The following is a 17,693-nucleotide window of genomic DNA, read 5'->3' on the forward strand; positions in this document are numbered from 1 at the left end:
AATGAATGGGGTAAAAAGTATGTACCCTTGTTGGGGAAAGGACCCCTGGTTAAGGTAAATAACCTTGATGACACAAGTAGTGAGAACCACATTGACTACACCAGAGCCTGCATACTACAACATACTCCTTGGACCACTAATATTAAAAATATTATTTCCAATTATTGGAACATATTAAAAATGGACAGGAGGATTGTGGATATAGTGGGAGATGCACCTAGATTTGTTTCTAGGAATGGGTGTAATATGAAAATGGAACTAGAAAGGAAAATATACACTAGGGCAAATTTACTGGAGGGGAAAGGAACAACTAGATGTGGTACATGCAACCAGTGCAGGTACATATATTTAGAAAATAGTTTCAAACTGGAAGACACAATTGGGACTGTGATAAAGTTTAGGAAAGGCAATTGTAGGACTTCTCACCTAGTGTATCTTGCTAAATGTTCCATGTGTCCTAGTTACTACGTTGGGAAGACTGACAGAAGTCTGAGAGAAAGAATATATGACCACTACTATTGTATTAAGAAAAAGGACACAAAAAATGCTCTATGGAGACATCTGGAAGAAAACAGTAATAGTAGTTTGTTTTATTTTGGCATTTTAGACATAGCCAAAGAGAATCCTAGGGGAGGGAACATTAGGAAGAAACTGGGTGAGTTAGAAACTAGATGGCAAATCAAGTTAGATGCATCTACTCCACCAGGGTTGAATGATCATATATCTGTAAAACCAATCCTGGCAAACATGGGGTAGACAGATTTATTGGGATTGCAGTTGCTAACCCAATGCATGGAATTTGCACTATTAAAATTATTCTAAATCACCCATTGTTTAGTGTGTAGAGAGTTAACTGACTGTACTCACTTGGATAAGTAAAGGTATTTATTGGTAATGCTTAAATGAAATTTTAAATGACTATTTTAAATAAATGGCACACTGGCACTTTAAATTTTTAAACTTTTAAAATTTACACTGTAATTAATTAATTAATTATTTGATTGGAAATTAATGTTTAGGTAGTCTATGATGCTAGACAGATTTGGGAAGTGTGTGTTTGATTCATTAATTTTGCCCTCAGCTCACTGAACTACCTGGCACACTTTACGAGACTACAAAGGGACTTGATGAAGGAACTGTTAAAAATCCCTTTCCAGGACTATTACTGCTGAGACTCAGACTTCTGTGGCCTCACAGTTGGCACCCCTACAGTCTATGTCTAATTTGTCCATGAGGCTTATCTCTCTTGCAGCTGACGTTACCTCACGGGTGGGGGGTTAGGGCATTTCCATCAGGAGGTATGCCTATATGGTGTTGTGTGATTCAGGGAACCCTCAAGTCCTCGTTCGTCAATGCACCCTTTGATGGCAGTTTGTTTTGTGTTCCTAAGGTAAAGGACACGCTTTCCAGGAGTTAGCAAGATGAAAAGATTCTCTCTGCAGTGGGAGTATGTTTTTCGACTCCTCAAAGGACCTTTTCCAGGAACTAACGGAGAATGAAAAATGTGGTTCAAGAAGTTCCAAGGTACTTTCCAAGATCCATGTGGAGATAGTTCCCCCAGAGGCATAGGGGGGAACTCAAATGGAAGATGTCACCCATGAGGTAGAGGAAGCCCTCAGAACCAAGGATCTAGAGATTCTTTTTCTGACAGCCCCTACCAGCACTTCTGAAAGGAGGCCTGATTGTCCCTGCACCAGAGATCTTGGCTAGACATCACAAAAGATACATGGGTGCAGAAGATTATTTCCGGAGGTTATATAATTCCCTTTTCCCTTCCACCTCCATCTGTATGCAAATTTCCTGGTGTTCCGCCCAGTTGGAGGAAAGCAGCAGCACTAGAAATACAAAAACTGCTAGAAAAGAGAGTCCTCCAGAAAGTTCCACCAGACCAGATAGAAGCCAGAACTTATTCAAGATTCTTTTTAGTGCCAAAGAAAATGGGGGACTGGAGACCTATTTTAGGATTCAGCAACTTGAACAAATCAGTTTGAGGCACAAAGTTTCTGATGGTCACGGTTCAGTTCATTCTGCACTTCTTGTGCAAGGACAAATTGAAGTGTTCGGTAGACCTTCAAGATGCTTACTATCACATAAAAATGAATAGACAGTCTGGAAGGTATTTAGCCTTCCGGCTGTGAGCCAATCATTACTAGTTGAGAGCTCTGCCCTTTGGCCTTACCACAGTCCCAGGATGTTCACCAAATGCATGGCAGTGGTAGCAGCTTACTTGAGACTGCAGGGATTCATAGTGTTTCCATTCCTGGATGACTGTCTCATTGCTGTCCCGACCAGGTTTCTACTAATAATGAGAGAATGAGATCAGGTACTTAAAACTTGCTGCCCATCTGGGGATAAGCATAAATTTCAACAAGTGTCATTTAGAACCGTCTCAAACTTTGGAATTCAGAGGAGCAAATTTCAACACTGTGCCAGTGATAGCTTCTCTTCCTCTGTTAAGAGTACAAATGATCAGATTCCAGGTCAGAAAAATAAGTCACAGTACCACAGTCACAGCCCATTTGATTCTACAAGCCTTGGGATCAGTGTTGACAGCTGTAATCCTAGTTTCTCTAGCAAGATTTTACATGAGAATTCTTCAGTGGATGTTAGCGACACAGTGGTGTATTCATTACCATCACGTCAGCCCAAATAAGAATCACTCAGGCATGAAAAAGGTACCTTTGGTGGTGGATCTGATCATATCAGATTCTACAAGGCTGTCCTTTCAATCTCCCTCAGCCCAAGGCCATAGTGACAATGGACACATCCCAGATTTGGGGGGGTCACTTCTGGGGAAAAGAGTCCAAGGCACTTAGTCCCCCAAAGAGGCAAACACACATCAGTGTCTTGGAAATGAGAGGAGTGCTCTTAGCATTGCAGGATTTTAAGTAGCTGGAGACCAGACTCTGTCCCATCGTCAAGGAATGAATGAAATTGACAACATCAGATAAAGAAGTTATCTACTTACCATAACATTCCGTCTGTGTTGTCCATTTTCATTCTTCCTCAACTCCCCAACCACCAACCAATTAATATCTCGAAGAATGAGACCTTATAAGGACACCATTGTCCTTCATGTTGAGCAGCAGATATGGCTTCTTCTGTCAGGAAGATTATATTAGTACTCCCTACTTATGTCAACCAGCAAACGTATATTAGGAGTTAGTGCATTATGGGTAAGGTAGGAGCTTGAGAGTTTTTTGATGTCCATGAGCTAAAATAACGGCCAAGTCAGATCCGAGGGTCGGATCCGAATCCAACTTCTGAGGAAGAATAAAAATGGACAATAAAGATGGAAATTTATGGTGAGTACATAACTTCTTTTTTCTTCTTTCCAATTTGAAGAGAAGAAATAAGGGCAACCCTTTTCCAAACAGATGATTTTCACCTTTCTATTTCGCATCATAATAAGAGAGTTCCAGGCAGGGTCAAGGTTTACTGTAGCTGTGTCTTGGCTACTTCAGTGGCTTATTGGATGGGGGTAGACACTAGAAGCATTCTAGAAGCAGCTTCTTGCTCCTCTGTACTTTACAAAGCACTGTAAATTAGATCCCCTTTCCAGGTCTAGAGCAGACTTTGCTAAGTCCATTCTCCAGGGAATCCTGGACCCTCATCCTTCCTCCTACAATTTTCTTTAAGATATTGTAATCTACCCATACAGCTAAGGTTACTGCGACAGTGTTTTATGAATGAAGAGCAGACTTGTATAAGTAAACTTACCATAATAGCAGATGTTCAGTTAAATCACTGCTGCAGTAGCCACCCCCTCCATCCCTCTTTTGTACAGTAAGCATTTGTATATTTATACCTAGGTTTACTTTTCTTATCAGAATCCCGTAGGCTTCCCTTCTTTCATTTAGCAAAAAAAAGTCCTGAAGCTTTTGACGCCCAGGCTGCTGTTTCTCTCCCTGTGGTGCTCGTGCAAACAGCAACCTGGGTGCATGTGTAGATGGAGCCAGAGGCTTTGGAAGACTGTCCGACTGATATATCCTTGCAGGATATAACCCATATAGCTAAGGCTACTGCAGCAGTGATTTAATCAAACACCTACTGTTATGGTATCTTTATTTACACAACTGTACTTTCAACTACTGCATGTCTCTGGAGAGAGGCAAGATGTAACCAGAAGACACCAAGAAACCCATCATTAGTTAAATATAATAAATTTGCAGTCAGTAGTGCCAATTTTCATGGTGACTAGGGATCATTGTCAGGTTAAGTGCAATACTTTCATCTGCACAGCAGATGTGTTGATTGAGGTACTCAAACTCAGGACTACAGGGATGAAACTTATTAGTAGCACATAGCCTAGCCTTAATCCTGTGTGTTGAACTGCCAGCAGTACCATCGGTTTTTCTTGTTTTATAACTATGAGGGAGTTGCATAGCAGTAAAAGGACTGAAATACATTAGTACTTATAAATAGTGAAAATAAGCAAGTAGTGGGTACTGTGCAATTTTTTTTATAAAAAATATATGTAAGTAGTAATGTCTAACTGAGGGGGCATTATATGGAGATAACTGATGACTCTGGGTGTGCTCTGTGGCCCTTTTTGGGAAGGTCCATCATTTCTTTATAATATCCACCCTGAAGGACATTGTTGCACTTGGCAGAAGGCCTTTCTATGTGTTTCTGGTTTTGTAAATTTAAAAGCGTTTTAGAGAAATTATCTTTTTCCTTGTTTGTTTATAGGACCGCATTTCATATATTGTATTTTTAGAAATCGCTAGCTAATAGTCAGTGAATATCTATATCTGATTTCAGTCTGCTTTTCTTTGTGTATATACATTTTAAAGTAATTCTAGAAAGCAGACTTTATTGTAGTACTTGTCTGACTGGAGGTGTGCCATTCTGCTTTTCATTTTATTGGACAGAATACTCATTTAATAGCATAGTACTATTCTGTAATGCCTGAACTATGCTCCTCTAAGTGAGGTATGACATTTGGGTGGGTGGTCCAGCTGAAGTTGTGAGATTTTGCATTGGTTGTACTTTACTACAGTAGAAAGACTAAAATATGGGTTCTGTTCACACATTGCATAGCAATGCTGAAATGCCAGCTATATTTTTAACTTTGAAGTCCTTAAGTTAGACATGGTTTGACAGCTGCCAGGATGGCACTTAACCATGACATTCTAAAGTTTTACATAAGTTTGCTTTGACAGCTTATTCATAAGATCATGAAAAACTGTTAAAGTTTGGAGTGGCCCACTTTTACTTTGTAGCCTGTCATTCCCTCCTTGTTTTTATATAGCTTAATTATTCAACCCAATGTTTCTGAGGTCCTGCCAATGACGTTTAAACATTTTATGAAGGACATTCTAATGAGAAACCAAGCTTATAGATTCTGTAAAGCCAGGGGATGCTGTAAAACTAATGTAATGTGTAAACATCTCTTAAGTTGTGATTTTTTTAAACATTAAGTGACTTTTGAGTCTGAGTATACATTCATGCTTAGGATACTTTGCCTACACACCTAATATATTTTTTTATGTTAATTTTATTATTGGAGTTGATTTGATTCCACAGAGCCAGGTAACATAAATGTCAGTTTAGGCTTAAGATTGGGAAAGGGGATTAAAAGTCTTTCTGCTGTCCCTCTCAGGGCTTAATTCTTTGGGAAGAATACACCATTGTTGGTACTTTTTTGCATCCCACATACACTAATTCTTTCTCACTTTAATTCTTTTCAGTTGTCATTTAGTTTTACAACTTAACTGACTCCTACTTGCATGCCTTTTTGTTGTGCACCTATTGAATCACAAGAATATAATGTATGTTATCTGGTCTCTGCTGTGGTTCTTCTTGGTTATTATTACTATTCATGGAAAATAGTTTTCCCTTTAAAGGCTATGGCTGTAGCAGCAGTTGTTTTGATATGAGATCTCTGTGCTGCTTTTACTGATAATTTCTAAAGAGGATTAGCCATTGAAATTGTAAAGTTGGGATTGTTGACTTTTGGCTTTGCAACCAGGCTCAGCTCCAGATGTGTGCCATATTTGATCATAATTTGCAAAAATAGTCCTTTTGGATATGTGAGGATAAGATTGTTTAAATCACTGCATTCTCTGTGTGGTTTAGTGCATGTTTGGTTCTGGTCTCAATATTTGTGGTATAATTGAGCATATGACATAATTTAGAAGTTAAGTGTGGAGAAGGAACTTCATCACTCAACAAATGTTGCCATGATAATCCCATAATGGACTGTGGTACATTAATATAGAGAACCAGGTATTCAAATGACATTAAATCAGTAGATTTCTAAAATGGATTATAGTCAATATCTGTGTCTGAGTTTTCTCTCTTGAAAAGAGACATTTTTTATTACTATAGTGTAATATGTTTCTATTTAGGCCCCCAAACGGAAAGCAGAAAATGAAAAAGCAGTGGATTCCAGGAATGTCCCAGAAAACTGTGGAGTCAAGGAATGCCCTTTACCAAATGCCAGGCTACCTGCTCTTGGAAGAGATAAATTTGTTTCTGTTTCTGCTATTGATGAAGCAGTGGACAATCTCAGAATGCACTTCACAGTCTTGAACTTGGTGACATGGGCTGTCTTGCTTAGTGCACCATCGTTAACTTATTGGTTTAAGAATCTCAGGTATAGTAGCATTGCATATAATTCATTTAACAGTATTTATTTTCAGTGTTGCTTGCAAAGGCTTGAAAGTGACCAGCCCACCGATGTCATTGCTTACTGTCCTTTCATATTCAGTCCTTCTTTCTAGCCAGTGTTTTGTCCATGCTATCACCATAGGACTTGCTCAGGTCTTTCAGGTTTGTTCACATGTAGTACCCTTTCAAATGCATTAATAGTCTAAGTAGGCCACATGGCCGTCCCTTTTGTGATCTAGTAACATGGTTACTCAGTCAAAGAATTAAATTAGATTTTTCTGTCAGGAGCTTCCTGTTGTGGATCCATATTGTCTTGAGTTGTTGGTGATTGTTTTCCAAAATTCACTCCTTTAGAAGTGATTCCATGAATTCTGTGATCTCCTAGATAGAGTCTAGTGGATAAATCAGATATTTCCATCCTCTAAGATTTTTTAAGTCGACTACAATATTCCCAAACTAGACTCATACTAAAACAAAATTGCTAAGTTTGTAATTAATGCCTCCTACTCATCCCACCATTGCTTATCATTACGCAACCTAAAATGGCTTAAACTCCCCAGCTATCTCACCTTTATCCAACTAACTACAGCTCACAAACTCATTCATAATCCATCCATGTGCCCTGCTTCATCTTCTATACTTACTTTATACCACCCTAACAGACCACTGCAATCCAACAACCAACTGCTCTTAAATATAGAAAAACCCAAACTTTCGGCTGGCCAGATGCTTTACTCCTTTACCATCGCACAACTTTGGAACTCCCTCCCCCCAACACTTAGATCCACCCACTCAGTAACTCTCTTCGAGACATCTCTGAAACAACACTTTTCCTCATCTTGGCTATACACATGCTAACACCACATCTCATATAACCTTACTTTAACCATCCCAACTATTCTCACCCTCACTCTCCTACTCTGGCATCCTGCTTTTACATCCACCTGTCTTTTTACTTACTCCACCTCTCCATCCTGTCCACTTCCCTCTTCTACTAACCCTCATTGTCCTACCATTGAACCCTCCTGTCTAGTTACTTCTCTTCCTAACCTTTATAGACTTATCATTGAACCAGGGGAGACATTCAGGTACTCTTGCAGCCTACATTAATATCATACCACCAATTATATCTGCAACAATATCCACCAAATTTGCTGATTCTTGCAACAGGACTCATATAGCCTATCGCCCAGCTATTACACCTCCTAAACGTGTGAAAAGTTTAAGTGCCTAGTCTCTAACTAATTCCTTTATCTGCTTTAGACCCACTGTGTGAAGTGTCCTATATATATATATATTTTGCTAGCTGAAAACTACTCATATGGAATGTTCTCGTGTATACTCTTTATTGCTTGTATAATATCTCTGATTTGAGAATGATTACTTATGTACTGTTTTGTTCACCAATTGTATAAGCTACCAGTAATATGTACTAAATGTCTTAATGTAAATTCTGTATTGTATGTGAAATGTCTTTATATGTGAAGCTTTTCTTCCCAGGACTCCACTGAAAATGGGCATTTCTGGCCCAGCTGGACCATCTCGGTAAGTAAATTCAAATAAATAAATAAATGTTTTCTCAGTGACTCCCTTTCCAATGCCTCATCAGCTCATTTCTTCCTTTGAAAGGTCAGAGGCAGCCATCCTGAGACTGTTTTTTTCTGTCTTGAGGTCCTTATTAGCCCATTCAATCACATGGAGAATAAGAGTCTGGTCTCCAGACTGGGATAGATACTGATCCTTTAGAGGTGACTGCCCCATTTAACTTAACCTCTTCCAAGTATACATCATACAAACTCTCAGTGGATACCTGCTTCCACACACGCCTACCTCCCTGACTCAATGACTGTCATATACACAGTTTTAAAAGTGAAAGCTTGCTCAGTGTCTTCCACCAATGATTATCCACCCACTAGTTGGGGTTGCTAATGTGGCAGGCCTAGCTGCTTCCTTCCTCCCAGGATGAGAAAGCTGGTGACAGCCACTTAAACCTTTCCCACCCTGGGCCTCTCCAGAACCTTTGCAGATAATAAAACATGTCACCTGTGTAGTAGTCAGGGCTTTATCCCTCCACACCATGGGGTTGGGGCATTTCCAGAAGCTGTCTTTTTCCCTTCCTTATAAAGAGAAATTACACCTGTCCTCTTCTGGTCTTAAGAAACTTTACCTTTACATCATTTTCATTTTTCCTGGTTAAGGGATCATCATGTCCATAGATAAAGAAAGACAGTCCAAATTTATTATTTCCTAGATGTGGATTTCAATCCAGCTGAGATTTGCAATACATATATCTGCGTGGAGCCTATTTCTAGTGAGCAGGGCACAGAAAAACTGCAAGCAGCAGCAACCAAGGAACCTTTCTTGTGCGATGCCCAAATAAGTTCCATCAGAAGCCATCAGGTAATATCTTAATTTCTAAGTGACATCAGTTGACTAGTTTAGAGCTGAAGAAGTGGCAGCTGTTCTACAGGGTTCACTTGGGCTATCAAGTTCCTAACTCTTTCATAAGATGTAAGCCCAGTGATCTTATAGAGAAACTTTGTTGTCTGGTTTGTTCCTGTGAGCTAGTTCTTTCACTTACTGCCCAAAACACTTAACCACAAGGATGTAGACACAGAATGACTAGAAACAGAAGTTTGTACAAGAACCATGCTTCCCCTTCACAGTCACAGATGTGTTCGTGGCTGCAGGTTTTGCAGCCAGTAGCTCAGACTAATTGATACTCTGACATACTTTTTTTTTTTTTGCCATTACTCATGAACAAGCCTACATGGTATTTGAACTCCTGTACTTTTTGCAGCTATTTCACCATATCCTGCATCTGAATAGAGGAATCTGTTATTTTTCTAGCAAGTGCTTTAAACTCAAACTTACAGGTACTCATTCTTTTTCCAGCCACTTTGCGTTCAGCAGTAAATGGCAAAAGGAGACCATGTTATCTGTAGGTAATACAGATGCATCTCTACGTCCCCAAACCAGAAACCTTCCTAGCCTTTGTTGTGTCTTTATTTGTTTTATTATTATTTAACTGAGGTCAAACACTAATCTACACACACACATTTTTCAGACTCAGCCAGGAAGCGCTGTCTGATTAAGTGACTTGCTCTGTGTCACACAGACAGTGGAGGTTGAGGGAATCAAACCCTGGTCCACCACACAGCAGGAAAAAGCTCATTAACAGCTCCTTAGTCCTCTGCATCAACTACCAAACTTGTCCATGAAAGTAAAAAAGTGTGTTAGCAAGGCATGCCCTTGATGAAGCACAGTAATTCAATGTTAATGAATCTCTCCTAATGCTGAGTGTGTCATCCGTTCTTACTGCATTCATACAAGAGCTTTATGCCACCAACAGCATCCTTACAAGGCATGTGGCCATGCGGCTTCTCCAAGTCCACAAAACAACTAGAGAATTTATTAGCAAACTCCTACCACCCACCATACAGCTAATGCCACATGCTTCACTGTCTGGCTAGAAACTGCATAGTTTTTCCTAACTCTAAGGCTTTACTATTGTCAGTGTCTGTTTTCCATGACTGAGGCATAGGCTTTTCCTAGAAGCTGAATGTGTTAGCCCTACATTGGAAATATAAATTTTTCGTCCTCTTTTTAAAGATAAGGACAATTTGCCAGTCCTGGCCTACTCTCTCCACCTTTTCTGAAACATTGAAAAGTTGCTGTAGCCATTTTTATGCACCCTTGTATTTCTCCACAAGTACAGCCTTAGTACTTTAGAGAACTGTGGTCACCTTACTGGCTTTCAGCTTAGTGCTAACCCCAACCTACTCCAGATTTCAGGCTCCACCTTCAAGTTGGAGACATTTTCACTGAGTTAAGGAGTTTCCAAAGTGCTTCTTCCATCTCTCAACAATTGCCAGCATTAGGGAGGTTCTAACTTTGCCGGACCCGACTAACTGTTTACCAGAGCCTATTTGAAACCACCTGATTGGCTTTCTGCATGGCTGCTCGAAACTCTTCCCACACCTTAAATTTTGCTTTGGCAGCTGATGTCTCTTTGACCTGTAAGCCATATGATTTCCTCACAAATGAGTTAGGAAAGCTCTTCTTGAGCTATGCTTAGACACCTTATTCATCTTGATGCTTTCCTCGGTGTTGCTGTCAACCAGTTAGTCTTGGGTTATGACTTTTACAGGCATTAGCAACCTCTTTGCCATGGTTTCTTACTGTCACCTTAATAGTTGAGACCTTATATATGTGGTATTTTTGAACTTACTGTCTTACATGGAACATTGTGTTTTGTCATTGGTTAAGCATTGAGCTCATCTTGCACAGAAGCCTCTGCAGTATGATTCCAAGAGACTATCACTACTCATTTGATTTTCCTAGGTCTGTTCTTTTGCTATTCTGGCATATCCAGCTCACTGCCAAGCAGTGATCAGTTAACATTTCGCATCCTCATTTGATCCATAGTATATGATGTTCATCGTTAGATCACTGTTCCAGTAACCTAAGCTATAATGAGATATGTCCTGTCAAGGACTGGATGTCAGGCCAGCTTCCAAAGCTCTAGGGCACCTTCCACGCACTCGTACAACCATTAGACCTAAAATATAAGCCTGTATAAAACGTTTGTGTATGGGTGCCAAAATTCAAAACTTTCTTGCTGTCAAAGCAAATAGCAAGTTTTGCTTACAACTCTGACTTTGTAGCTTTGGCAGTCCGCTAGTTATCTTAAAGTAGGAAAGTACCCTGTTGGGGACTGCCACCATTTTTTTTGTGAAAAAAAAAGTATACCTTTTTGTCAGAATTTTTGTGTAGGAGAAAGGTGATGTGTTTGTGGGTAACACAAATACCATGTAAAGATCACTGCATATCTTACATATCTCTATTCTGTCTAGGGGAACAACTCAATACTCATGCTTGTTTTGATTGTTCATCTTTTACCTCCAAGACCTTAAGAAGCAGGCATATTTCCCTCTTCATTTAGAAAGACAGAAATTGAAGGTTGTTACCAGTAATATTATGGAGCAGAGTTCCAGCTTTTTGGATATTCTCCCTGCTATTCCAAAGAAAAGAAAAGTTTCAAGGGAAGCTGATTTCTTCTCTGACTTTCTGTTTACCTCGGCCTTTACTATGTGACTTTCCATGTGGCCATCTGAGAGCCCTTGGGCCTCCAGTTCCTCTTGATCTTCTAGCATTGCTCCTTGTGAAGCTGTTAAGGCCCAAGTGCTCTGCAGGTCCTCCAAGAACACTTTTACATCCACTTCAGGCAGAGTAGAGCAGCTTCTGCTGGCATTGGTGGAGGAACCAGACATAATTCCCTTTCAGGGCCATGCTAAGGAGCAAGTTTTCTGAGGGGTGTGACAGGACATCTGAGCACTCCTTTTTGATAGTCACTCACGTCAAAAAGAACCACAAACTCAAACACTCGCCCAATGACCTCTTCAGCAAAAGGAGTTAAAAATGATTGGCTAGTATTTGCCAAGAGCTTGTTCAAAGCCTTTAATCATTACAGTCTGGGACTTCTAAAAGGAAAAGGTCCCCTTATCCATCAGCACCTGAGTCAGATGGGGCTTTCCAAGATGTCTGCACACATCGACAGTTTAATTTCAGCTGTCCCAGTTTGAAAAATGAAATGGTAGATACAGGCCAGTAATTCTGCCAGTTTTAGTAAAATTCAGTTACTGCCTAGTAAGTATACTGCTCAAATGTTAGCAAAGAAGCAGCTTGGAGAGCCTGAAAGAAAATCAACTAGAAAAGATGAAGAAAAAAACACTAACTGGGAAGGATCCTGCAGGTGTTCAGCAAAAGCATTTCAAGTGCCAGCTTTGGTACAAGAGATGGCTTCCAGTATTCTAGAGAAAAATAAGTCAATTATGGTCAGAGCTGATTAAAATAAGTGAAACACTGAAGGAATATAGCAATTCAAATAAGTAAAGGCTGGAAAAGGAAAAAAGCTTTAAACAGCTATTCAGTTGAACTGATAAAACTGCAAAAATCGAATGATGAAATGAAGAAAAGGCTGGTTGAGAGTATGAGACTGCTCAAGAAGAGCTATTACAAAAAATGGTAGAGTTAGTGGACAGAGTGCACAGAGAAAACATGTGATTTTCCGCTGTACCAGAGAAACTCGAAGGAACAGAATGTATTAATTTTTTGAAAATGCAAATAAGTAACTGGACTAGTATTTGACAGCAGGATTTTATAATCGAAAGGGCACATTGTGTGTATGTTCCAGACCTGGCCATGAGAAAGTAGCCAAAACCTGTATTAATAAGGATACAATATTACCAGCAGAAAGAGTTGATTTTGACAGAATTGCCTCAGAAGGGCAAAGTATTAAAAATGAAGATAGTGGAGTGTTTGTGGGAAATGATTATTCACTGTACACCAGGCAGAAGAGAAGCAAATCCCAGTAGTCAGGGAATGTTGAGAGGCAGGTATGAGATTCAAGCTGCAGTATCAAGCTTTCTTCAGAATATTTTTTCTGGACAATCAAATTCATTTTTTTATGCAGGACAGGCTAATGGGGAAGTACAAAAGTTTGTCCAAGAAGGGGTGCGCCATCAAGCAGAAAGGGACTCTATTTCTCATTCTTCTGATAGTAATGCTCATAGTCTGACCTTTTCCAGTGTTGCAAAGTAAAATGCTTGAGAGACAGAAAAAAGCACAGGAGTTGACTAAAAGAATCGAGAGCACCTTGGATTTGAACTGGAGTCTGGGGTTGGGAAAGGGAGATTAACAGGAAGATGACTAGCAGCGCTGAAATTAGTGAATATACGTGAGACTGTAAAGTATCAATCATATTTGTAAAATATGACTTTTTAAGAAAAAGTAGCTGAGAAAGATTGGATCTTTGTTGACTTTGTTAAAGGTGTTGGGGGACTGACTGGCATATGCCCCACTTTGTCATTAATGTTTGAAAGGACATTAAAAGGGGAAAAAGACAAGGGGAGAGGGCAACTGTAAATAAAGCAATTTTTTGTTAACAGTACTTGTATAAAACGTTTTATGGTATAAATTGTATGTTATATAGTAAAGCATTTTCAGTGACTGTTGTATGTAATAAAGTAATAAACGGGTACTTTTTTAAAGAAATGTGGGCATTACATTGTAAAAAGAGAAGAAAGTCTTGACAACAACACATTTAAGTCAATAGGTTGTAATCTTTGGCTATTGGGGTGGGGTGTAAAAGTGCACTTATCATAATATATGTAAAATTGAAATGTTTTTTTTCCTTTCCTTTTGTGTAAGTAAATGGCTGGCTTAATGCCCTTGGCTTAATCTGATAAGTTTTTGGTGTAAACAAGTGAGTTTTTTAAAAATGAGAGGCAACCTAATGAATAATTTTCTGTCAGCAAGTAAATGTTCAGTGCAAGTTGAGAAGACTGCAGCTGAGAGTAGCTGTACATTTTCTTCTTGTTTCCATGGAAATAAGCTGACCAAAGGTAAAGGCAGTAACCTGACAAATCTGGACATTGTTTACTGAGAGAAATGTAAAATTGAAAGGTACAGCAAGTAGCTCCGTAAAAATTAGTTTGAAAGTATTGGAAGTGAATAAGAGATAGCTGCTTTTCTAATATCTAAATACTTTAATGTGTTTACTAGAACAGTGTATAATTTTATTTTGTTTAAAGGTGGCCAGTGCACTTTTGCTTAAGGCTAAAAGTTAATGTTTTCTGTAAGCATAAGAGTTGTAGTTCATGTCTTAGAGGGAAATAAAGTGAGACAGCAGTTAGTGCAAGTAGGAGCATAGGCCATAACATGTGGCTTAACAGGGATGACCTTAATTTTAGGTTAAGTAATGGCTGTTGATGCAGTTGTCAGTTTCAGACTATTGTTCCTATCAGGAGGGTTAAACTTAATTATTTGAAGATATACACATTTTTGTGTGTATTTATTTTAAGTTAATATGTTATGGGGTGTTTTGGAAGTATGTTTTTGAAGATTTTCATTAAAAAAAAAGTCTTATAAAATGTGACATAGGTACAAATGGAGATAACAAGAAACTGTGTATAAAGGATCAACCTGCCAAACATTTTTAGACGTATGTAACGCAGAAGTGGGAAATAAACATTTAAAAAAGCTATCATATGGTGTGGGTTGGAAAAATAACTTAAATAAAAAACAACACAAGCACAAAAATAAAAAATTGTATCCAATTGGAAAGAAAACAACTGCCAGTATATCCAAACGTTTATTCCACTTGCTTCTCTCTCTCTAGCACCTCGGCTTCAAAAAGCCTTCAAGGAATATCTCACAGTAAAAAAAAGTACCTTTTATATACACCTTCATTAATTAATTATTCAATTAAAACTAAACAATTAGATACTAACAATGTAAAAACAATTATATATTCAAATCACACTCTTCCAGTAGCATTCAGTATTCAGACCCTTAGGAATCAAGGTCTGATATTTCAAAATAAAAATTAATTCTTTTTTCAAGAGTTCATATCTAATTCTATCTTCACTTACTTCTTGTATCATAATTTGTTCTAAAATAGATACCCTGAAGCTGTTATATTCAGAGTTATGATATTCAATAAAATGTTGTGCTAATGGACTTTCTACTTTCTTATTTTTTATATCTCTCAAATGCTCCATAATCCTGATTTTTAACATCCTTTTTGTTTGCCCACATAATATTTTTCACATCCACATCTAATAATATAAATCACCTTTTCTGTGGTACAGCTGAAATGTTTCTTTGGTATATAACTAATTCCATTAATATAAGGAAAATAATTTTCCACATACATACAAATTTTACATTTCCCACATTCTTTTGTGCCTATGCTTTGAACAGATCTAACCAATTTCTGTCTAGGTAACTCAAACTTTGTATGTACCACTATATCTTTAACATTTCTACCTCTCCTATAACTAAATTTTAACATTTTAGTTGTCATATCTTTTAATTCTTCAAAGTTCCGTAAATATTTCCAAAAATGTGAAATGCATTTTTTTATATCTTCACTACATGTATTATATACAGATACCATATAAATACTATTGTCACCATTCTTGTCTGGCTCAAATTTATGTCTATTATAACCTTTGAAACACCTATGATATCTTTTATTCAGTACTTTGTTTTTACTCCTATTAATCAACTGACTATCATAGTTCCTATTTTTAAACATTTCACATGTCTTATTTATCTCATCGAGAAATTCTTCCTCATTATTACATATTCGAGAAATTCTCAATAGTTCACTATATGGTATAGCTTCCATAACATGTTTGGGATGGCAACTATTTCCCATCAAAAATTGATTAATACTATCAAACTTTCTATGTATACCTGTAGCTACATATTCACCCACTACACCTTTTAAGTTAACATCTGAAAAAGAAACAGTATTACCATTTTGTATCCCATCAAATTTTATATTAAATCTATTATTTTGAATATCTTGAACAAAGCTGTTACTTTCTATTTTGCCACCTTTACATAAGAAAATCAAGTCATCTATAAATCTAAAATAATATATGACTTCTCGCTTCATAAAAGTATGTGTATAAATGCATTCTTTTTCTACCATACCCATAAACATATTCGCATACATGGGTGCAAATGGTGCACCCATGGCTTTTCCTTGAATTTGATGATAGATAGTATTATTATAAGTAAATTATTATAAGTAAAGTAATTGTTCTCCAAACAAAACTGTACTAGTTCAATAACATACTGTGTTAAAGGAGAACCTCCCATTAATTTCAATAATGCCTCAATACCAAATTCATTTTTAATATTTGTGTAGAGACTACTCACATCCATCGTCAGCCAATACATATTTTCACTCCAAACTACTTCTTTGATTTTATCTAAAAAATCAAATGAGTCCCTTATATATGAAGGGAGTTTAATAACACTTTATGCAATATTTTCCCTAAATTATGTAGAAAATACTTCCTCGCTGACACTATCGGTCTTCCTGGGGGTCATCTATATTCTTATGTAGTTTTGGTAGGCAATAAAAATATGCAGGAGCACTTTCATTTATATCTAACTTACTTTCTACATCTTGTTCAGTCCAATAGTTTAATCTCAATCTTTTTTTAACCAGTTGTACATAATTTTCTTTTGCCAGGGCAATCACCTCTCTAGTTGTTTTCTTATAAACTGTTGTATCATTTAATAAATTCATACACATTTTATTATATTGCATGTAATGCATAATTACAATTTTGTTACCCTTGTCTGACGGTTTCACAATCAGTTCATTTTGTTTGGAAAAATGTGTTAATTCTATCCATTCATTCATAGATAAATTAAAATTTACCTTAGTATAGTTCATATTTCTTATTAGTTGTTCTGTTTCAAAACCTATCATAGTGTGAAAATTCCTAATGCCTTCGTGTACAAATGGTGGCATAAACCTACAATTTATATTAACATTAGATGTATCTATAGCACAGTAGGCGTTCATTTCACTTACACAGGATTCAAAAGAATCTTCTGATAACATTATATCACTTTCAAAACTATCTGAACAATTTCTATGCTTAAATGAATTATTACATTCTTGTGTCTTATTTACAATCTGATTAAAGTAATACCATAGATGCAGCTTGCGTACAAACTGAAACATTTCAATTTTGCATATATACATTTTAGGTAAAATAGTTGGAACAAACTTTAAACCAAGATTCAAAACTTCATAGACTTAATTTTTTACAAAGCAACCAGACAAATTAATGACTTTGTTGCAATTATATTTGTAAAAGTTAGTACCATTTTGTCCTTTTAGAATCTCGCCATGGGCGCGCCGGTCCTCCCCTGTATGCATCTTGTTCTGTAAAGGTTCTCTTCTGTTGCTGTTGCCTCCCTTGTTGTCTATGTACTCCAAAATGTTCAGGAAAAAAGCAGTCATCTACTGGCGATGACAATGGTGGATATTCCTCATCTAGAACACTGTAACTTGGGGCTCTGTTGGATTGTTGCACTTTCTCCCTTCTCGCATTATTCGCTCTATCTTGCTGTTGACGTTAGCTGTAGAATAACGTCTATTGAAATGTGCTTGCTGATTGGAACCAAAAAAGGCAGTCCCATTTTCAAAGTCCCGTAAGTCTCTAGTTATTTTTCACTTTCTGATCTAATACTTTTTTCTCATG

General features: G+C 37.6%; 1 protein-coding gene across 1 annotated transcript in view; it reads left to right on the forward strand.

Annotated features, from left to right (window-relative positions):
- PGAP1 (post-GPI attachment to proteins inositol deacylase 1) overlaps positions 1–17,693 on the forward strand; it is a 2,682,422-nt gene that overhangs the window by 2,505,122 nt on the left and 159,607 nt on the right. The window contains exon 23 of the mRNA XM_044060619.1: positions 6,354–6,601. Coding sequence (XP_043916554.1) covers positions 6,354–6,601 — 248 coding nt within the window. The remainder of the gene's footprint in view (positions 1–6,353; positions 6,602–17,693) is intronic.

The sequence above is a fragment of the Protopterus annectens genome, chromosome 2.part0 (assembly GCF_019279795.1).
Source record: "Protopterus annectens isolate FY-2018-M chromosome 2.part0, PAN1.0, whole genome shotgun sequence".
NCBI lineage: Eukaryota > Metazoa > Chordata > Ceratodontiformes > Protopteridae > Protopterus > Protopterus annectens.